The sequence below is a fragment of the Rhinatrema bivittatum genome, chromosome 2, assembly GCF_901001135.1.
Source record: "Rhinatrema bivittatum chromosome 2, aRhiBiv1.1, whole genome shotgun sequence".
In the NCBI taxonomy this organism is placed as follows: Eukaryota; Metazoa; Chordata; class Amphibia; order Gymnophiona; family Rhinatrematidae; genus Rhinatrema; species Rhinatrema bivittatum.
The window spans coordinates 243,950,823-243,973,945 of record NC_042616.1 but is presented as its reverse complement, the minus strand read 5'-3'; the positions used below and the strand labels follow the sequence as shown (position 1 = coordinate 243,973,945).

Genomic DNA, 23,123 nt, shown 5'->3' with positions numbered 1-23,123 from the left:
TGGTTCTTCCCAGCCTGATGAGGTTATGGGTAAAGATGTGTCAGGAGAAATGCCTGATAGTGGAACTCCTTTCTCTGGTTCCTCAGTAGGGGATGGCGGTTCAGTGGGCACTGCTCAAGTGCCTTCTGTTTTTGGCATGGATCCTTCTGTCTTTTCTTGGGCAGAATTTTTTCAGGGATTGCAATCCTTTCATCAGGCACAGTCCTCAGCCCTGCCCAATCCTGTCCGCTCAGATCCTCAGGCGGGTGGCCTCTCCCTCTTCTGGTACTGCATTTAAATGCCAAAGTATACCTCAAGCGGCAGGTGTTCCTGACAGGAATCCGGTGGGCACTGATGAGGGGGAAATTCCTCCAGGATTAGAACTGTATATGACTATGTGACTGTTCTTTCACAGAGATTTATTTATTTATTTGTTTGTTGTGATTTCCCAGACGTTGAAGATGCTGGGAGTCCCTGGAGCAGATACTACGTCTGAGCCAAAGAAAAATCCCATTTTGGTTTCTTTGCGTAAAGCTTGTTTTTTCCCGGTTATGGAGGCCATTCAAAAATTGATCTTGAATGGGATGCCCTGGAGGCAAATTTTTAAAGGGGGTTGGACCTTGCAAGGCCTATAGCCCCTGGATCCAGTGGCGAGAGAGCATCTGCATTTCCCAAAAGTGGAATTGCTTGTCTGTGCCGTCTGTACGTGGACGACTATTCCTGTAGAGGGAAGAGTTGCCTTGAAGGATGTGATTGATAGGAGAATTGAGGCCATCCTTAAGCAAGCATCTGAAGCAGTGGAAGTGACCTTGCAGATAGCTTCCTGTTGTTTCCTGATGGCTCGCTCTTGTTTGCTGCTCTTGCAGGAGGTTGATGACTTTGGAGTGACTTCCAGGGCAGTAATGGAACCTGCCACCACCCTCTTAGCAGATGTGAGCTGCGATTTGGTTCGCACCTTGGCCAGAGGAGTGGCTTCAGTAATAGCAACCAGATCCCAATTATGGCTGAGAAATTGGTCAGCTGATGCGACAGCCAAGGCTAACCTTACGACATTGCCTTTTAAGGTTCACTCTTGTTTGGAAGTGAATTGGAGAAGCTGGCCAGTAAGTGGATCGAATCTCCGGTTCCTTGGTTGCTGAAGGATAAGAAGCAGTTGCTGCTTCTTATCCTTTGGTACAAGGGGTTGTTTCAGAGGTTCCAAGCATTTTCGTCTTTACAGAGGGATAACCTTTCAGAGGACTTGGCCTTTGGGCAGATCTCGGTCCTTTCATCCCAGACAGCGCAGGTAAGGCGGGGGCTTGGGTAGTGCAATCTCCCAATGGTTTGCTGACCTATCCCCGGGAAAAAGAGATGGGGGACGCCTCTCTCTCTATTATCAGAGGTGAGTTGAGATCACGTTGAATCGATAGGTGCTGGAAGTGATATGAGAAGGATATGTGCAGTAGTTTCACAGTGTTCCTTGGGACATTTTCATGATGTCTCTCTGCCACTCCTCGCAGAAGAAGTAGGCAGTGGAGTGTACACCGTCAAGGCTCTTTAGTTTGAGGGTTTTGGTTCCAGTAGCCACATGTTAAAAAAAATACAGGTCGATATTCCATCTATTTTGTTGTGCCCAAGAAGGAGAGCTGCTTTCGCCCCATCCTGGATCTCAAAAGGTTCAACCGTCATTCGTGGTTGACCTTTTTGTATAGAAACATTGCTCAGTGAATAATGGTCGTAGAGTCGGGGGAATTTCTGACTTCCTTGGATCTGTCCAAGGAATACCTCCATATTCCTACCTGCCTGGAGCACCAATGTTTTCTGCGTTTTACCGTGCAATTATCAGTTTCAGGTGCTGCCTTTTGGTCTAGCCACTGCTCCCAGAGCCTCTTCCAAGGTTATGGTGGTGGTGGCGGCAGAGATGTAAAAGGATGGAATCCTTGTACACCCATATTTAGATGACTGGTTGATTTGGGTCAAGTCTCTGGAAGAGAGCCTTCTGGTGACTCAGTTGGGTGGTGAACCTTGCCAAGAGCAATCTTCAGCCATCTCAGTCATTGGATTATCTGGGTATGTGATTTGACATGAAGCAGGGCAAGGTTTTTCTTCCAGATGCGGCTTTTGGTGAGCACTATACGCCTGACAGTGTGGTCCTATCTACAGGTACTTGGGTTGATTGCGACAATCCTGGAAATGGTGCTGTGGATGAGGGCGCAATGGCATCCATTTCAGCATACCCTGCTGTCTCAATGGAACCTGCAGTATCAGGATTATTCGATTCGGCTCAACCTGCCAATGGAAGTCTGCTCTGACCTCCAATGGTGGTTGCAAGCAGATCTGAGAAAGGGAGTTTCCCTGACATCTCCAGACTGGTTGGTTCTCACGACAGATGTGAGTCTCCAAGGATGGGGAGCTCACTGTCAGGAACTAATGGTGCAAGGGCACTGGAATACAGAGGAGTCTCTCTGGAACATCAATCAACTGGAAGCCCGAGCGATCCAGTTGGTGTGCTTGCAGTTCAGCCGCAGGCTGTAGAGTTGAACAGTCAGAATAATGTTGGACAACGCAACAATGGTGATTTACATCAATTGGCAGGGAGGAACCAATTGCCAGCAAGTATCGCAGGAAATAGACCAACTTATGGAATTAGGTGGAAGTGCATCTTCAGGAGATGACAATGTAAGAGCAGACTTTCTCAGCAGGGAGAGTCTGGACCCAGGAGAATGGGTACTGTCAGACGAGGCATTCCAGCTGATAGTGGATTGCTGAGGCCTTCCCCTTCTAGACCTGCTGGCGACTTCTCACAATGCGAACGTTCCTTGATTCTTCAGTCACAGGAGAGATCTGAAGTCCTTGGGTATCGAAGCTCTCAAGCAGGTCTGGCTTGAAAATAGGCTGCTGTATGCCTTTCCCCTGTGGCCCATGTTGGGAAGAATAGTTTGAAGGATCGAAGGCTACAGTGGGAAGGTGCTTCTGGTCATACCAGATTGGCCCAGAAGACCATGGTATGCAGATCTGCGAAGACTCCTCGAAGAAACCCCCATTCGTCTTCCGCTGCATAGGAATCTGTTGCAGCAAGGGCCTGTCCTTCATGAAGATCAGACTCTGTTTTGTCTTACGGTATGGCCTTTGAGAGGGCTTGCTTGTTGAAGCGTGGATATTATACTGCTGTAATTGCCACCTTGCTACGAGCATGAAAGTTCTCCACTTCCTTAGCCTATGTGAGGGTTTGCCAATTGAGGCTTGGTGTGAAGATAGAGAAGTGCTTCCTCATTCAGTTAGGATCCTGCTCACTTTGGAATTTTTTTCAGGCTGGGTTGAATAAAGGGTTGGCCCTTAATTCCTTGAAGGTACAGGTAGCGGCTCTTGCCTGTTTCAGGGGCCAGGTGAATGGTGAATCCTTATCTCATCCTGATGTGGCTCGTTTCTTGAAGAGTGAAATATCTTCGTCCTCCCTTGCTGTTATTGGTACCCTTGTGGAGTCTTATGGGCCCTACGTTTCGATAGTTACCTAGCCTTTCATTGAGATTACTGACCTTGAAAATGGTGTTTCTGGTGGTGATATGTTCTGCACGTCAAATTTCCAAGCTGCAGGCCTTGTCTTGCCAGGTGCTGTTCCATCAGGTGACTCTAGACCATTACAGCTGCATACTCTTCCATCTTTCTTGCCTAAAGTAGTCTCGGATTTTCACTTGAATCAGTCCATTTCCTTGCCATCCTTGGATAAGGAAAGAAAGGTGGAGAATATCGCCTGTTGCATCCCTTGGATGTCAAGAGACATGTTGTGAGGTAGCTGGAGGTTTCTAAACCTTTCCGAAAGACAGATCACCTGTTTGTCCTTCATGGTGGGGGAAAACAGAGTGAACCAGCTTCACGTACTACAATAGCTTGCTGGATTAAGGAGGTGGTCACAGCTGCATATGTGGCTACTGAAAAGCCATTGCCTAATCAGGTTAGGGCTCAGGCAGTGTCATGGGCGGAGGTTAGATTGTCTCCTGTTGACAGTTGCCGAGCTGTGACGTGGTCCTCCTTACACACCTTTTCCAGGTATTATCGTCTGGATGTGCAGGTCCGGGAGGACGCAGCCTTTGCACAAGTGGTTTTGCCTGGACCACAGGCAGCCTCCCGCCCTGTTCGGGAAAAGCTTGGGTACTTCCGACTAGTTCTGGATTCATCTGTCTGGACGCTAAGAAATGAGAAATTTCAACTTACCTGATAATTTCCTTTGCTTTAGGACAGATAGATAAATCCAGCTTCCTGCCCTCGGCTGCCAAATGATTGTGCTATGGTCTTCTGCATGGCTATGTGTTTCCAGGGATTACTGGTAAGTGTTAATCCAGTCCCTAGGCTAGTGTTAATACATTCCTTGTCTGAGCTCAGTGTTTCTTGTTGCCTGAGTACAGAATTGGTTGTCTGTTTTTAATCTGTTTTTTGCTAGTCTGTCCACAGTTGCTTTTGAAGAGAATACTGGCAGGCTGATGTCACTGAAGGAGTATATATATTGTGACGTCGGTTTGCTCCTTCTCCATCTTCTGGTAGAGGTGCATAACCCACTGGTTCTGGATTCATTCGCAATGTCGTTCCCAAAAATATTGAACAGAACCAGTCCCAACATCGATTCCTGTGGCACTCCACTTAACACCATTCTCTCCTCCGAGTAGGTTCCATTTGCCATTACATGCTGTCTTCTATCCATCAACCTGTTTTTAATCCACGCTACCACCTTGGTGCTCACTCCCAAACTTCTCATTTTATTCATGAGTCTGTGTGGGACCGTATCAAAAGCTTTACTAAAATCTAATTAAATCACATTGAGCGTTCTTACCTGATCCAATTCTCTAGTCACCCAATCAAAAAAATCAATCAGATTGGTCTGACAGGACCGTCCCCTGGTGAATCCATGCTGCCTCGTATCTATCAACCCACTAATTTTCCCACCACTGAGGTGAGGCTAACCGGCCTGTAATTTCCAGCCTTCTCTCTGCTCCCACTCTTGTGAAGCAGATAGGCCATATTGTCTTTTTCTACCCTTATATGTCTAGGTTTCTATGGATTAAAAAAATAATTGCTTCAGAAATTCTAAGGGCTCACTAAATGCGAGCTCAAGCTTCTTCATGCGCAGAGTTGACAACCCTTTTCCCAGAAGATATTTGCGAAGTGGCCACCTGGTCATCTTTGCATACATTCACTAAGCATTACAGATGAAGTACATGAAATGGAGGATGCAACTTTTGGTGCTGCTAACTTCAGCCCCAAATTCTTCCCTCTAAGATTAATTGACCTTGGGTACTTCCCACACATCTGAATCGGTGTAACAGGATGATAAGTGTTGCGACCGTCGCTGCCCGACGTCTCCACTCCGCCCTCTTTACCTATGTGGCGACTCCCTCCAGGTTTGAAGGACGGCTGGCTGCCGCGGCGTCTCCCTGCCGTCTCTTTCCGGCGTCCCCGGACCGGCTTGACACTGCAGATCCGCCATGTTGCCTGAAGCCTAGGGCACGCGCGCGCTCCAAGTTAAGTACCAGCAAGGGCGAGAACCTCAGGGGCATCTTCCTGAGATGACGTCATCCACTTCCGATATATAAAGGTCTCTGATATCGCTAACGGAGTTAGCAAAGGTTAGATTCGGACGGGTTCGGACAAGGTTTACTCACGTTACCCTGCCTACACTACTCTGCCTCCTCGGACTTACCAGAGGTACCCGCTCCTCGGGGGCCTCGCTCTCTCTTTACTTTTCAGGTTACAGACAGGAACTGGTACTCGCTCCTCGAGGGCCTCATTCCTATCTGCTGATTCTCTTCTGCCTGGAAGCCATCACTGTCTACATCGTTGTGAGTTACCATCGCTCTCTCAGTGCTTTCCCTGGAACCAGGTACTCGCGGCTCGAGGGCCTATCCTTTCCAGCTCCTGAGCTCCCTGAGACCAATATGTGAGTGTTGTCATCTAATTCTGTTCATGAACTCTGCATACCCTGCCTACTCACTGTCTACAGTTTCTCAACAGTTCAGCCATCCAGGGATCGCTGTTCCAGTATCTGAGGGACTTCAGCCCTGCTGGGCACTTCAGCTCACTACTGCCACCTCTGGTGGGTTCAAGACCTATTTAATAAAAGAACTAGTGTGTGTCTGTCTCCATACTCTAAGCCTAGCCTGTGGTCCCTCTCGGGATCTTTTCCTGGGGGCGTGGTCATCTGCCACCAGCCCAAGGATCCAGCCACTACTATCTCCGCCTACAGAATACATCAGATTGCTACTCCTATCTGATTGCTCCTCCCATCAACATAGTGGATTATGACAATAAGGAAGGAGAAATTTAACTTGCCTGATAAATTTCTTTTCCTTGAATCTTCTACACCAGTGCAAGACACTCCTGAGAAGTTGAACCTGTGCAGTTTTATTTTGTGTATCTCTGGTTCCAGTGACTCCTCTCATATTCTTAAACAATCTCTTTACCTCTCCCTCCTCACCATTTTTCCAAATCTATTATTGTTTTGTACCCTTCCCATCTATAGTTTTCTCCCACCTTTTTCTCTCTTAATATCAGTCTCTCCCAATCCTCAATCTCTCTTTTCATCTCTTGCCAACTTTCCAGCTCCCACTGTCCAGTCTTCCCCAGTCCTCCCATTCCTCTCCCTCTCTCATTCATTCTTCAGCCTCTTCCCACCTTCTGTCTCTTACCCCTATCTCACATCCCAGCATGGGACCTGTGGTCTGTATTTGCTCAAGGATCCTGCAGCAGCCCTCCCTCCTCAGGCTTCCTGTTAATAAAGTACATCCCATTACTCAGATTAAAGGGGAGTAAAGGGAAAGAGGAAGCAGTTGTAGGCAGATCTAGAGGTGGGGGCAGAGAGAACTACAACTGCCAAAGAACCACAGGGCTGAGGGAAAGAGATTGTGCAAGGCCAGGAACATGATTAAAGAGCTACTGGCTATACAAAGCTGGTGGGGAAACCAAATGAAGGAGGACAGCATGGGGGAGGAAGGAGTGGAAGCTTCTGGCATCTAACAGCAGACAAAGTCCCGAACTGGATTGCAGCAGGAGTAGGAACAGCTGAAATCTGGAAAGTGAGTAATTCAGCTTTTGGGTTTCCTACAAAGGGGGGCGATGGCAATCCTTCCCAAATACAGAGAAGTAACTGAGCTGGGACAGGGGCAGCCAGCTTTGAACTGCCTTATATATAATTACTTCTGCTGGAGACAAACCACGCAGCAGCGGATTGCTACCTGTAAGTGACGGTACTGGAGGGGAAAACCAGAGCTATTCCAGCCTCAGATGTGCTTTTAGCCCATATTGCAGCGCTGTTGGTAGTAGGACTCTGCAGAGGAAACTGGCCTGGGGAAGCTCAAGAAACGGATTTCTACCCGGTGGGTCCCTACAAAAGGAACCAATGTGAGGAATGGGAATGCTGTAGGGTCCTTGAGGGAGCATTGGATCATAGATTTTGGGCTGACACTCAAGGCATGATTTCCATTCACCCCTTTCTGCAGTGGCTATTCCTCTTTTCTGCCCTATCCGGGTCCTATTTAGCAGAAGGAGAAGGCAGTGGTTCCCCCACTGCTCAGCTCTTAGTTTGAAAGAGAGGGAGGGAGAGAGGAGGTAACGGCTATGATCACCAGCTTTTTGTGCAGTGGCCTGGAGCAGGGTCTGTTGGGATGGCAGAGACAGGACCTAGCAGCCATTGTTTTTTTTGTTTTTTCAGTCCATGCTGGCCTACTGGGAGGGAGAGAAGGGTGTGGGAAATGGGAGGGGCTTACATCTTGTATTTTTTGTTTATGTTCTGGGTGGGCTCGAGCAGGAAAGAAAAGAGTGAAGAGAGAGACTGGAGTGTTTTTTTCTGTTCCACACAGGAAAAGAGGGGCGGGGGAGGGGGGGGGGGTTTGGAGGCAGCTGCTGACTCTGTGTCGGTGCTGCCCCAAAAATGCTGGTGCTTTAGCCGGCCACCTAGCTCACCTAATGGTTACACCAGCACTGGCCAGTGCTAAAGCAAATTGAAAATGTGAGGAACTGTGGAGATAAGTGCACTGTTAACAAGGCACTTAAAGATCACTTATACCCCATGCCTACTGTTATTTAATCTATTCCCCCACACTTGCTCAAGGAAAAGGCTTTGCAAAACTTGACCTTGCACAAGCCTATCGGCAACTGATTGTGGATGAAGAAGCTGCAGACGCCATTACTCATTAGGGAGCTTTCTGAGTTAAATATCTCAAATTTAAACTTAATCATAGAAAACATAGAAGTGATGGCAGAAAAAGACCTAATGGCGCATCCAGTCTGCCCAGCAAGCTCTCATAATTATCAGTTTCCCATACTTATCAGTTACTCAAACTGCCAAGGTCAGGGATCTTGTTGGATACTGTTTGAGTCCAATTTCCTTTCCCCCCCTGCTGTTGAAGCAGAAAGTAATGTTGGAGTTGCATCAGAAGTGTAATATCAGGCATTTTGGTTAATGGTAGTAACCGCTTCATCAAGCAAGATACTCCCAGACTGTACACTTCAGTGTCCTTGTTAGTTGTTGTCTGAATCCAGTTCCTCTTTTCCCCGTCATTGAAGCAGCGAGCAGTGATGGAGTTGCATCAACAGTATGAAGGTTTATTTGTTAAGGGTAGTATCCGCCACACCAGCAAGTTACTCCCATGCCTCTTACTTCATTCCCCTCCCCCTTGCCTTTAGGGATCCACAGTGTTTATCCCATCTTTCACCATTTTCGTCTTCACCACCTCCTCTGGAAGGGCATTCCAGGCATCCACCACCCTCCCCGTGAAGAAATATTTCCTGACATTGATTCTGAGTCATTCTATTTGTTTCTTTCCAGTGGAAAAGGTTTGTTGTTGATCGTGCACCATTAAAACCTTTCAAGTATCTGAAAGTCTGTATCATATCTCCTCTGCTCCTCCTCTCCTCCAGAATCACTTGTTCTTTTACCTTTTCTTTTTCTCCTCATTAACAAAAATAATTGTGGTTGGTATTTTCTTGAAGGTGAATCCTTTTTAGATGTATTTCATGCTATTTATGAGTTTGTTTTTTTTAAATCAGTTTTTTTTTTATCCTTCACAACTTTGACAGCTTTTGGCATTTTCTAGAGCTGCACGATGGTAACAGCAGCCAATGATGTCACTGCAAAAGATGCGTTCTCTGTCTCCATCTGCTTGTAGGGAGAGTAAACCCACATGTTTATACTATGGAGTAGAAGGATGAAAGGAAATTATCAGGTAAGTTAAATTTTTCCATCACTTCTGCCAAAAATCTTTTCTTTTATAATACCAAATGTCATTTTTGGGGCTCTAATATAGTATTTCCTTTCGGCATTATAAAACCTTTCATATCTTTAATGTTCTGAACTACAGCCATGGCATCAAGTAATGTCTGCAATAGTACATAACCTTTTTTTAAATTTAATTTAAAAACAGGAATTGTTACATATTGCTTAATTTAACATGTGTTTCTAAATTTAACCTCTATGTGTTTGAACACTGATGGAAGTCTTAATTGGGTAGAAATGAAAACAAGAAAAATTAAGCAAAAACCAGACCAGTAGAAAAGCTGACTCCATTTTTTCAACGCCCTTTCCTGGGATTCCTTGTAAACATTAAATGAAACATGCAACAGCATATCACAATGCTGCTGTAAGGATACTAGCTGCTAGGTGGCCCTCCTGCCAGTAGAGGCCCTCACTAGGCCATGCTCAGCCCTGCTCTAGCTTTCGCCTGGAAGGCTGCATGATGCAAGGCCAGCCCTATAACACACCCTCCCTCGCTCTCAGCTCAACACCTCAAGTTGCTTCTGCTCTTTGCTGTGGCCACCTGAACACTTACCTTGCCATGCCTAAGTACTTGCACATTCCTTGTACTCTACCTTGTTCTTGCTCTGTCTAGGCCGCCCAGTGGCCCCTCCTTGCCTATGTGTTTCTTGCCTTGCTTTTTCCCTGTTTAGACCTCCAAGTAGCTTTCCTTGCCTGGGTGTGCCCAGCCTTGTTCTTGCTCCGTATTAGGTGTTCCAGTGGTCCTCCTATCCGTTGTCTGTCTGGTTCGATCTTGCTTGTCCTGGCCCTGTTTTGCTTGCACCCTGTTCCAGTTTGCCTTGCTCTGTACCGTTCTTGCTTTGTTCCTGTCTCCTGATGCACTACCAGCAAAGTCCTGCCAGCCTCCAGAACCTGCGGGCTCAACCCAAGGGGGGAGGTGGCTGGTCAGACGAAGACCTGCTCTGCTTTGCTCTTGATCCCTATACTGCTGCTCCTGTGAGGGGAATTACTGTGAACTGGCCACCCCGGCCCCGACAATTTAGTGCTAAGAACCACAGGACATCTTTTGACACATGCTCTTATCTTCCATGGAAGCAGCATTCTAGGAATTTATAGGGACATTTTAATTGATGGAGCCAGACAAAGATTTTCGTTGCTTAAAACACCAGTAAATATTTATCCTGGCAAAATTATATAAACCCTATTAAGAAAGTCTTGATATAACCATAAAACTTTGTAAATGTTTGAAAGAAAAGAGATGTCTAAAAATCATTCTTGCAGAAACTTTATTTTTATAGTTACTGTAAAATTGATGGACGTTTTCAAATTGTCATTAGTTTTAAGATATTTACCTGGGTTGAATGTCAGCTTGTGTAACTCCCCACAAATAATTCCCATCAGCAATGCTTGGAAGTGGTGAAGTTTAACTTTGGGTTCACAGTGACGGACCCAGTAACATAGCACAGCAACAGGGAGACGCAGGGGATCAGGGAAAGTTTCCAGGACGATGGCTTCCACTTGCAGGGGTTCTAGCAGCAGCTGCAAACGTTCTGCAAGAGAGACCTGGCAGGAAATCAATAAGACTGTTTCATATAAAAGGCTTCTTTGCCATCAATTATTAAAAGTTAGTAATTTTATGTTATCTTTAGTTCAGTTGTAATTCAGCTTGAGGCTGCTGAGAGAAAAAGATTGTGTACAGTGTACCTCACGTTCTGAGACAGCTGTGAGCTAGGCCGCTGAGGGTAGAGAGAGGGCAGGAGATCGGGTGCTTCGGCGGCCTCGGTTGCTGCTGCTGTTGTGAAAAGAGGGAAGAGAGAAGAGGTGAAAAGAGAGAAGTGAGGAGTGTAGAAGTGAGAAGAGCGAGGAGAGAAGAAGCAAGAAGAGGAAGGAGAGAAGAGGTGAAATCATCGGCTCAGTGTGCTGCAGCAGTCAAAAAAGCAAACAGAATGTTAGGAATTATTAGAAAGGGAATGGTGAATAAAACGGAAAATGACATAATGCCTCCGTATCGCTCCATGGTGAGACCGCACCTTGAATATTGTGTACAATTCTGGTCGCCGCATCTCAAAAAAAATATAATTGTGATGGAGAAGATACAGAGAAGGGCAACCAAAATGATAAAGGGGATGGAACAACTCCCCTATGAGGAAAGACTAAAGAGGTTAGGACTGTTCAGCTTGGAGAAGAAACGGCTGAGGGGGGATATGATAGAGGTGTTTAAAATCATGAGAGGTCTAGAACGGGTAAATGTGAATCAGTTATTTACTCTTTCGAATAATAGAAGGATTAGGCGGCATTCCATGAATTTAGCATGTAAAACATTTAAAACTAATCGGAGAAAGTTCTTTTTCAGTCAATGCACAATTAAACTCTGGATTTTGTTGCCAGGGGATGCGGTTAGTGTAGCTGGGTTTAAAAAAGGATTGGAGAAGTTCATTACCTGCTATTAATCAAGTTGACTTAGAAAATAGCCACTGCTATTACTAGCATCAGTAGCATGGGATAGATTTAGTTTTTGGGTACTTGCTAGGTACTTATAGTCTGGATTGGCCACTGTTGGAAACAGGATGCTGGGCTTGATGGACCCTTGGTCTGACCCAGTATGGCATGTTTTTATGTGAGAAGGAGTAGGAAATTAAAGGTGAGAAGAGGGACGAGAGAGCAACCTAGTTGCCTTGGTGAGGTGAGAAAAGGCAGGAAAAAGCAATTGATCTGCTTAAGTGAGAAGAGGAAGGAGAGACCTACTGAGCTTCATAGTGAATAGGGTGAGGAGATAGCAATTAAATTGCTGAGGTGAGAATAGACTGGAGACAGCAATTGACCTCCTGAAGTAAGAAGGAAAAGAGGAAAGAGCCACTACCCCACAACCCCAGTCACTATAGAGGGTAGAGGAGGCTGTGAATTTTGGTTTACCTCCATCCAGCGAACCCACAATCTCCACCTGAGATCACATCCTGATTAAACCACCTAAAGACACCACAGACACATGGAATCTCAACTTAAGATCACCACCTGATTTAACTGACGACAAAACAAAGTCTTCACCTGAAGACACCACCCAAGGACACCTTTACATGAAGATACCTTAACATACCCTACCATTACAAACCATCTAATATCATCTGCTCCATTTTCCTCAACTGTCTATCCCCTTCTGGCTGACTTCCTCAAGGTTATTACCACATTGCTGGGAGACCACCCGAGGACACTACTTCGCTTTTATCTCTGAGTCATCACTGGCTATCATGGAATAAAAAATCAAAATAGATCTAATAACATGTAATGGAAAGAATGGTGACCTAATGAACAATAAAAACAAAAACCTTAACAAGGTTGATAAATTTCTACATCGCACAACAATCTCCAAAAAATCAAAACTTGCTTACTAACCCCACTGATGAATCACTTAGAAGATACAAATCTCAACTATCCCATTAGAGAACACTAACGAAAAAATCAAAAAAAGAATATTATGCAAAACAGATATATGGAATCATTTTTTACTCAAATTTCGACTCAAATTTGAGATAGTTAAGAGTCTAATTAAAGACCCTTCCTCACATCATACAACGAACATCTATTTTACAAAAACCTCATGTAATGATTATGCAACAGCACAAACAGAAAAAATCAAGACGCTGAATCAACAAATCACTTATTCCTACCCTCTAATTGCAACAGATCTATCTGTACAAGATAAATTGTCATCATTTGACAGAGTATTGAAACTGGAGATAAGCAAAATTATAGCCAAACTAAAACCTGCTACACATCCCCTTGCCCAGATACTAGCCACACTACTAAAACAAGTATGCCAGACAATAACCCCACAATCACAATGCTAGTCAACCTTGCCTTTGAGGAAGGTTATATGCCCAAAAGTCTAAAACAGGCAGTTATAAAACCAATTTTGAAAAATAAATATGGAAGATCTGATGATTGGAATAACTACTGTCCGATCTTCAACTTAACCTTCATTGCGAAAATACTTGAAAATGCAGTCCTTACCCAATCTTAAAGATAATAAGACACTTTATCCTAACCAATTTGGATTCTGGAAAAACCACTCAACAAAAACTCTTCTTCAATCCTTAACTGATCCCATTTTATGAGGTTTTGACTCAAACAAATCATACTGCCTAGTCCTAATTGATCTAACAGCTGCCTTCGACACTGTTGACCATAACCTGCTATGCCAACAGTTAAACATTGGGATAGATGGAAATGTGCTAAAATGGTTTACCTCATTTCTTGCAGATAGATCATTCCAAGTAAAACTTGACAATTTCTTGTCCGTCACCTTCCAAAGCAAAACTGGCGTTCCTCAAGGATCAGCACTATCAGCAACATTTAATATCCACATGCTGCCCATATGCAAATTAGTAACTGACCTGGGTTTAAACATCTTCCTATATGCTGCTGATCTACAATTCTTTTTTTATTATTTATATTTTATTGAAGTTAACAAAATTTTTACATTTTGCAAAATCAAGAAATGATTATTGAGTTAGGAAAACAAAAATGACCATATAACATCATACTTTTTACAACTTAATTCTCAAGAATCAACAGTCCCCATTATGGGAGGATATCATCTAAATAATATTCAAATATGGAAAAAACTGTAATACATATACAGCAAACGGGAGAATATAACATTTTACAGCCTTAAACCTCAAGCCTGTTCTTTATCACCCAAAAAAGCTTCCAAGTGGGAGGGGTCTTGAAAAATGAACTTATTTTTTTGGAAAACAACCGAGCATTTTGAGGGAAATTTCAAAAAGAATGTAGCTCCCAAAGCCAATACTCTCAGTTTTAATATTAAAAATTGTTTCCTCCTCATTTGTGTAACCCTTGACACATCAGGAAATATTTGGATCTTCTGTCCACAAAACTGGAAATCTTTATTTGGAAAATACTTTTGTAAAATCAAATTTTTATCCCTTTCCCTACAGAAGGTGACTAACATAGTCGCTCTCTGAGGGATATCGTCTATAGAAGATTCAAGAAAAGAAGTCAAATTCGAAGATTGTTGGACTAGATCCATAACTTCCACCCCCTCTTGGATCTCTAATCTGGATCTAGGAATATAATAGATCTTGGATATCGCACTTTCATCAACTGTCGATATTGAAAGAATCTCAACTAAATATTTTTTCAATAATTCTACAGGGGATAGTAACCTGGTTATAGGAAAATTTAAGAATCTCAAATTTCTAACTCGATTTTGATTCTCCAGGTTTTCTATCTGTCTGTGAATTATTATCCCATCTTTTATAGAAGAGTTATTTACATCTTGTACAACCTTTACTTGTGTTGAAATTATTTTACTCTGTTCTTCTAAATAATTTAGTCGATTATTATGTATCTCCAGCATATTTTTAATCTCAACAGTTGTCTTACTATTCTGAATGGTTGAACTTGACACAACTTTTTGTAAGTTAGTTAATACCTGCCAAATATCAACAAGAGTGATATTTTGTGGGTCCAAAGGTTCAATTACCATCTCTTTAGATCCAGAACTCACCCCTTGCCCTATTAACTCATTTCCCCCTATACTAGTAGATTGTAAAGTATCAAGATTTAACACATTTACTGTCTGGGGTAACGAGGTTTGGGCTACAGGGTTAGTGGGTCCTAATAAGGATTGAGGTTGCTGTTGTGGCCTAGGACTGTCTGAGGTTCCTGAGGAAAAAGATATCTCTGCTATTACCTCCCGAGCGGACTGACTAGCCCTCCTTGTTACAAGAGAGTCCATTGGGCCTCTAACTGGTACCAGCGGAGTAGAAGTACAAACTTTTACCTTTCTTTTTCTACCCATATAAATATCTCCAGAAGGGGCGCGCCCCTTTGGCGCGCGGCTTCGGCAGCGCGCCGGCGGCTGCGTGCCGCTCCTTCCCTGAATTTATACCTTGGGGGGTCGTCCCCGGTTGATGACGTCACCGGGGGCCGGCGCAGCAGGCGAGTCTCGATGTTTCAGCTCCGGCGTTGCAGGCAGGTCAGAGCCTTAGACACAGTCCCTGGGCCAAATCCTCTCTTACGAGAGTCTCTCCCTCGGTCCTCCTCCGAAGCTGGAGCCGCCCCTTCCCCGAATTTATACCTTGGGGGGTCGTCCCCGGTTGATGACGTCACCGGGGGCCGGCGCAGCAGGCGAGTCTCGATGTTTCAGGTCCGCCGCTGCAGGCAGGTCAGAGCCTTAGACACAGTCCCTGGGCCAAATCCTCTCTTACGAGAGTCTCTCCCTCGGTCCTCCTCCCTGATCTACAATTCTATATCCCTCTAACTAAATCGTTTGAATAAACAACATCTCAAATTTACAAATATATGATTAAAAGAAAAGAAAACTAGCTCAATGGAAACTCTCAATGAAGCCCCAAAATACTGAAATAATTTGGTAAAGCTGCAACCCACAAAAAACTATACCTCCAGGGATAGAGCTCGAATGTTGCCAAGTAACCCCCTGCATCTCAAGTGAGAGATCTAGGGGTCCAAATCAATGAAAGTTTTACCATGAAAGCCCACATAAGCAAACTAATTAGATCTGGTTTCCATAAGCTGCAGATATTGAGTTGGTTAAAACCTCTACTATGCACAACAGATTTCAGAACAGTTTCACAATCTCTCATTTTCTCAAACCTTGACTACTGTAATTCATTACTTCTTGGTCTTCCGACTAGTCACGTAAGACTCCTGCAACTTCTGCTAAATGCTGCAGCTAGACTATTATCTGGTGCAAGAATATTTGACCACATCATCCCAGTTCTGATGGCTCTATATTGGCTTCCTGTTCAGTCAAGAATATATTATAAAGTTCTAGCTATAATACATAACAATATTAACCTGAACAAAATCGATCTACTAGGAATAACATTTAAACCTCACATCTTCCAATCTCTCAGATCACAGAACAAAGACCTCCTAGAAATTCCGAACTTAAGAGGCTCTCATCTAACGCTAACTAGAGATAGAGTGATCTCAATTGCTGGCCCAAAACTATGGAATTCCATGCCAGAAGAACTTTGAACACTAACTGATAAAAGAAATTCAAAAGCAACTTCAAAACTTGGCTATTCAAAAATGCCTTCTACTTGACTGAAACACCCAGTTCCCCATGACTCAGATAACAATAATTCTTGACTAATATCCTCCCCCTTGCAACCCCTTTATTCAACTCAGTTTCTAAGTTAGAAGTCTACCATTGTATTATTTCTGTTTCTATGACTGTCTATCCTCCTTGTAACACTCATTTTATTTATGAATGTTTTACCTGTAAACCGTTATGAACTAGTAATTCAGTATATAAAACTTTTAAATAAATAAAAAAATAAATGTTGCTAATTGGTTGGCATTATAATTCTCATATATGCTAATAAGATTGAATTCTTGCAAGTCATGTGATTTCTTGTAAATTGAGCCCAGATGGCAAAAACAAAACCCAGTGAAGCCTCTTAACATACATTTTGACCTTTAGCGTACATTCTAGCATTTCAGCAGCCTTGGATAGTTTTTCCAAGTCTGATCAGTGCAGTCTCATTGCTATAATTATTTTATTTCAGCACTGCCACCAAACCAGTCTGGCTTCATAGGAAAACGTTTTCAAAGCATCTCTACGATGGTGTGGATAACAATACCATCTATAGTAGTCTATTTCCCCAAGCTTCTTCATATTGACCACAAACTGTGCCCGCCAAGGAGGAGTGGGGAAAAGCCACAGTACTGTCTTATCAAACTTGAATTTGAGACATCTTAAGGACTTTCCTAAGTGATGAGAGTACATCCAGTTTCTGCATGGCCACATTGTGTAAGAACAAAGATTAGCTTTCCTTGAGGTGTGCAGACTAATTTTTTATAAAGAGACTCGTTAAGCCACATGTCAGGAAGTAATGCCATATAAAATGGGGAGGACTGATGGAGGTATCCTGTTTTCCTGAGATTTACCCCTAGCCAACTATATATTTTTTTTTCCACAGTTAAGATCCAGTTTTGACTCAACACAGTCTTGCATGTGTGTCCCCCATATGGAAAAATCCTAATGGTCAAAAGCAACTACCAACCAACTCTAGTCCTTAAGAGCCACAAACAGGCTAGGTTTTCAGGATATATGCAATGAATATGCATGAGAGAGAATTTCATGCACTGCCTCCTTTTAATTGGCGCATCTATTTTTTTCATTTTTTTAAATAAAAGCTAAATTCTCATTAATGTCTACTAAAGGAGGAGCTAGAACTGTTTTCTGCTTGTTTTATTTCCTCTTTCTTCTTGCCAACAAGAAAGGAGAGGGATCCAGTAGAAGCTCACACTGAAATACTGCCTTACATTCTCCCACTCGGATGGGTCGCTTCAGTTCTCGAGTTCTAAAGCCCAACTTTCATGTTCCATAATTCTTCAGCTGATGTATCTGGCCAAGTGTAAAAATCTTCCTAAGTGGAGGCTCTATAGCTGGCAATCTGGTTTAATCCTAAATTGTGATATAGAAAATTGTGAAAGTGATTGTTTGCTGCAATATGCTTTCCCCATTCATTTCTAGACACATCTAAGGAATGTTAGTTTCCTGGAAGAGTCTTTTAATCTCTGAAAAATCTTAATGTTCTAAATATAACTATCAGACACCAAGTTCTCATTTTCCCTAATGCCCTGGAGTGTGGGGAATGTCACAGACTTTTTCTAGTTTAGTCTTACCAATTACCTGACAGTCCATATTTCGTGTTCAGCTCAGGCACAAGAGGGTAGATCTGCAATTGGTCAAGTCACAGCGGAATCTAATAGGCAAGGACTGTAAATCAGTTCTTCCAGTGTTCAGGGCACTATACTCTTCCCCAGGTATCATCATAGGAGTTAGAACAAACATTTACACAAGGGTGAAAATGTCTCACATGGTTATAACTTACCTCTAGATGTCTTCAGTAGGGCCCAGTGGAGGCCATGCTATTGGGCCACACAAGAGAAGGCGCCGATCCATAGCTGAAGAGAAATCCTGAGCCTGCCAGGACCCAATCCTTCCCTGAGGTTACATCTGCAGGATCAGCATCTATTGGCTGCTCAGAATGCATGAATTCTAGAGCTTCTCCTCTCCGTCATACTTTCTTTCTAAACAGTATGTGCTTGAGAGCGAGAGGAGCTGTATGTTCTTGTTAGTTTTCTAAGCTGCCAGCCTTCTAGACACTGTTATTGCAGATACAACCCAAGACAGAACCCAGAAGTATTTAGGTGAGATGGGGAAGAGAGAGGAGCATGGGGAAATATAGGACAGATGAGAGGAACATGCTTAAGGGTGATGCATATGGAGGGCTGAATAAAATGGAGAGGAAGGAGACAGTGATACAGGAAAGAGATGGAGAGAAGTGAACAATGGTGTAAAAGATGGGTGAAGTTGTAGGTGCATGTTATGATGACTGATAAGGGGAATTAGAGTGATTAGAGGGCGCAATAAGAGAGAGAGTTGCTCTACCCTTTTGTCCCCAATCTCAAACCCTGGGTACAACAGAGGAAGGGAGAAGGAGTAAGAGGACATGATAGAGGCAGGAAGAAGGGGCCCAGTTATGCATAATAAATAATAAAAGCCAAAGAACCTTCATTTAAATGACACCATACTATACCTCCTCCAAAAACTGAGCAAAAAAAATAGAGCACGCCAAAAAGAGGAAAAAATATTTTTTTCTGGCTCCTAGAAATGTTGGCTGGCACCTAAGTTTTCTAAATATTTTCCTACCTCTGCATTTTCATCATCAAATGATTATTACTGATGCTAGTCAGTTGTTCTTATTGTCTAATGGTAGTTTGAGGCACACAATATTTACCATATCTTTTTCAGGAACATTTACCTCTGTTAATGTTTCCAAAAGGAACATATCTTGGTAAGAAATCCCGTATCCAACTTCTGCTTCCACACTTGACTTTTTAAGAGTTGCATTTATCCTGTCATATTCATTGACCAACTGTTTGTCAGACTGTTCACTAGTTTGGGAATCCCTTGCCAAATTTTGGGAGGAAGTCAATAGCAGTCTGTAAAGAGCTTTACGAATTGGCTGAGAGATCATGTGGGCACTATGTCGCCGCATATTCTCCACCTGAACGTGAAGAAATGTTCTTCTTAGAACAAGAGCATCACTGAGGAATGGAGACAGCTGGCCTTTTGCCAAAGACTCCAGCACCCATTTTGGTAGATTCAGTGCCATGGCATCAGGAGATAAATAAGCGCCATTCTGAAAAAAGTCCTCAAGGTTCACATCCGACTGCTTGTAATCCTCCATGGAAGAAAGGAGGAGTTCCCTTATTTCAGATAATTCATTATCTTTCTTGTGCTTCTTCAGATAATTCATTACACAGTCAATGGCCTCTGTGGAATCAGCAAAACCAGACAACCAGTTTAAAAGGCCCTGAATGCGGATTAGCTTCCTGCCACTGGGACCAGAACTCCCGACAGGCAATCGCACCTTGCTGAAGAATGTTTCCAGTGCTGGGAGATTAATATAATCATTGCCATTCAGCACAGCAAAGAGAGGAAGCAAAGCCTTGTTCATGTGACTAAAATGACTGCAGAATTTATCTACAGAGAAACATCTGGCTGGGATGTAGCACTGCTTTGTTTCTTTACAAGTGCAAATATTCTTCCACTGAAAGTAAGTAAGAGGACAATAACCAGCTTTCAGGTCAAAAATGCAAAAATCACTGTCCAAGGTCAGCACAGGACATCTCCAGCGATTAGCTAATGTCATGATATCTCGGTCAGCTTCAGCAAAGCACTGGACAAAAGGCACTTGCAGCTTGATAAGGATCTGCTTGAAGACTTCTCTGATAAGCAGGGGCAACACATTTCCGCCCTCTCCCCTAGAGATGGACTGGGCTTGCTGGATCTTTTCCCTGGCACGCTGCTTCTGCGTCTCAAGCTTCCTGGCAGACAGATCACACCCACCATCTAACACAACGTAGGGGTAGATATTACATACAGTTAAAGTCTCAAAGAACTTGTACACAATATCGGTAAAAGAATCATAATCTCCACCATATTGGAGATCCAAATGAGAATCGAAATAAAGGCGGTGATAGAGGTTGTTGCCATCAATAATTAGTTTTGTATTCGTTAATTGCAAATCATCGAAGAACTGATTATTTGATCCCACATAGCTCATTAGCCCATGGATACCCATCTTGAAGAGTCAAGGGAAATCCACTATTAAAATAAAGCTGAAAATGCGTACCTGTGAAGAGACAAATAAAAATTATGTTCAAATTGCCATATAACAGCAGCAAAAAACGTCTCTCTCCTTGACAGAGTTGATGTTTCAGGAAGATTCTGCAAAGCTGAGATATTTAGTAGGTCTCAGTATTCTCAAAAAGCAGGAGACCTCTGGTTGTAGGAGATCTAACACAAAGAGAGAGGTCTCCTACATCCAGACACATTTATGAGGCATCAGAAAATAATGAATAAAATCTTAAGTCTAGAATGGTGTGGCAACTTAAGAAAAAAATAACTGTGCACTTTAAAACACCCCCTCCCCCTTTGATTGCATGTGGGCCTTTCATGTTACATTAGAATAAAATTATAAAAACATGCTTTCAGCTTTCTAATACCAATTTGATGTAATCAACAGTGTTACTAAGTACACTGTCCGAAAAGTGGAAAGTACATAACACAAAAAAATCAAAGAATCCACCATTCACTCTTTAAATAACGAAAAAGCTTTCAAATAATCACTTAATTAATAGTGCACTTGAAATCTGGCTGTAAATTATTAAGGACCTTCATATCTTGGGCTCATACATCACTTTACCTTGTAAATCAACAAAACAGTTGCCTGGCCTGTAAGTGTTTAATCATTGGTCCCAAATTCATCACGCTGACCATCTGCTGTTTGTTCTTTGTCCACCGAAAAGCCCCATGGTCCGCTTTTCAAAAGTAACACTTCCTTCCTCAGGGGCTTCTGTTGAATACTGTAATTGGGTTGGTCAGGTTGTTAGAGTCTTGAAACATTTGTAATAGTCCATAATCCTGGTTCAGCGGCTTCTCCCAAATCCAAGTGACAAAGTCTACATCTGTCCAGCAGTTTTTACGTAATTGCAACCCAATCAAAGACATGCACTTGAAAGCTCAAACACAACAAACTTTAATACTATGTTGACTAAAGATACAAACAGGAACTAAATCAATTTATACCACTTAATATCAATGTTAAGACCAAGAGTTGAACAGTATATCCAAAATTGCTCTTGGCGATTCAATTTCGCCCCCTGATCACCCCCTCTAGAATGTGCTGGGATATGATCAATAATCAGCCATCTGAGTTCGCTAAATGTGTGGGCATTGTCAAGATAATGTTGCACTATAGGGGCAGATGTTTTTTTAGTATGCAAACAGCTCTTATGCTCAAACGAATTTTAACCATTCTTTTAGTACAACCAATATAAATGATGTCGCAGCGGTAAATAAGAACGTATATCACCCACTGAGAACGACAATCGATAGAATGTTTGAGGTTAATCGAAAACTGCTGCCCTCGGGGATTCCATTCATTACTCTCTACAGTCTGTTCGCAATGTGTGCAAAACTCACATTTGCGATCTCCTTGTGCTTAAGTATCCAATAACACTGAACTAGGAAGAACAGCTCTAGTAACATACTCCTTGATATTTCTGCCACATGTATAAGCAAAGCATGGTAACTCATGAAAATATTGATGGCCCTGTAAAACCTGCCAATGCTTTTTAATAATAGCCACTATCCACCAAGACTTATCAGAATAATGTTGGACATATTTCAAATGAGTGTTCTCTCTCCGAACCCAGTATTGTAACCACAAGTCCCTATTTGCATAAAGGGCTCTCTTGTATGTTCTCTTTACTGTCACTAGTGGCTATCCCCTTTGAATGAATCTTCGCTGCATCTGCTTTACATGCTGTTTATATTCATTTTTATTAGAGCACAGTCTACATAGTCTCAAAAATTGACTTATAGGGAGATTCATTCTCAAAGATCGCAGATGGGCAATTTGGTGGGCAAGGAACAAAACAACAGATGGTCAGCGTGAGCTTCCAAGTATTAACCACATAAGATAAGTTGTTGGGTTTTTTTTTCTAATTTTAAGTGCATAAAAAAGTCTGATAAAAAATAGATATTGATGGTTTTGGGACTGATGATTAAACACTTATGGGACAGGCAACTGTTTTATTGCTTTACGATCTAAAGGGATGTATAAGCCCAAGATATGAAGGTCTTTAATTTACAGCCAGATTTCGAGTGCACTATTAATTAAATGACTATTTTAAAGTTTTTTTTTCATTATTTAAAGAGTGAATTGTGGATTCTTTGCTTTTTTTTTTTTTTTTTTGTAATTAAGAGTGTACCACTACATATATGGCAGCTCCGTTTTTTTCAAAAATCTCTTTATTGTGATAATGGCAGAAAACAAGTAAACAATAACAGTTAACCATCTCCAAAATACAAAAACAATTATTGTGTAACTGTACCTAGGGTCACTAACATGTTCTAGAAGATTTTTGGAGGGGTCCAGCTCTCCAAGATGAGTCAGAAGTGTGTTACAGAGAATTCCTGCTCTGTTAAGGGTGAATTTTAAAAGCTTTGGTGCATGCCAAAACCAAGTGATAAGAGAGTATGGCTGGTGCGCGCTGCGTAGATTTTAAAAGGCACCCAAGAACGCATGTATCTCCTGGTATGCACACAAATAAGTTGCAAAAAAGGGGTGTGGGTGTGGTCTGGAGATAGGGCATGGGCGTTCCAGGACTTTAAGATGGAATGTGTGCGTATTTATGTGCACACATGCGTGCTAGGGTCTTCTGCAGTGTAATTTTACTAATGTTATGGATGGCATACATGTATTAAAATAAAAAATTCTAGGCTAGTCAGCGGAGTTTTAAGGGTTGTGCCAAAAGGGTATAAAGAGAAGCTATTTAACTACGGAGGGTAGGA

General features: G+C 42.7%; 1 protein-coding gene across 3 annotated transcripts in view; it reads right to left on the bottom strand.

The window, feature by feature from the left end:
* Nucleotides 1-23,123, bottom strand: part of ASTE1 (asteroid homolog 1) — a 40,443-nt gene that overhangs the window by 10,362 nt on the left and 6,958 nt on the right. Inside the window, exons 2-4 of one of the 3 annotated variants that reach the window (XM_029589344.1) lie at nucleotides 20,971-21,130; nucleotides 19,021-20,397; nucleotides 10,552-10,762 (exon numbers count right to left, since the gene is read on the bottom strand). In XM_029589344.1, the coding sequence (XP_029445204.1) occupies nucleotides 10,552-10,762; nucleotides 19,021-20,346 (1,537 nt within the window). In that variant the 5' untranslated portion in view covers nucleotides 20,347-20,397; nucleotides 20,971-21,130. Of the gene's footprint in view, nucleotides 1-10,551; nucleotides 10,763-19,020; nucleotides 20,398-20,970; nucleotides 21,251-23,123 lie in introns of those variants that run through there. The other 2 variants (XM_029589342.1, XM_029589341.1) reach the window with 2 other exon arrangements.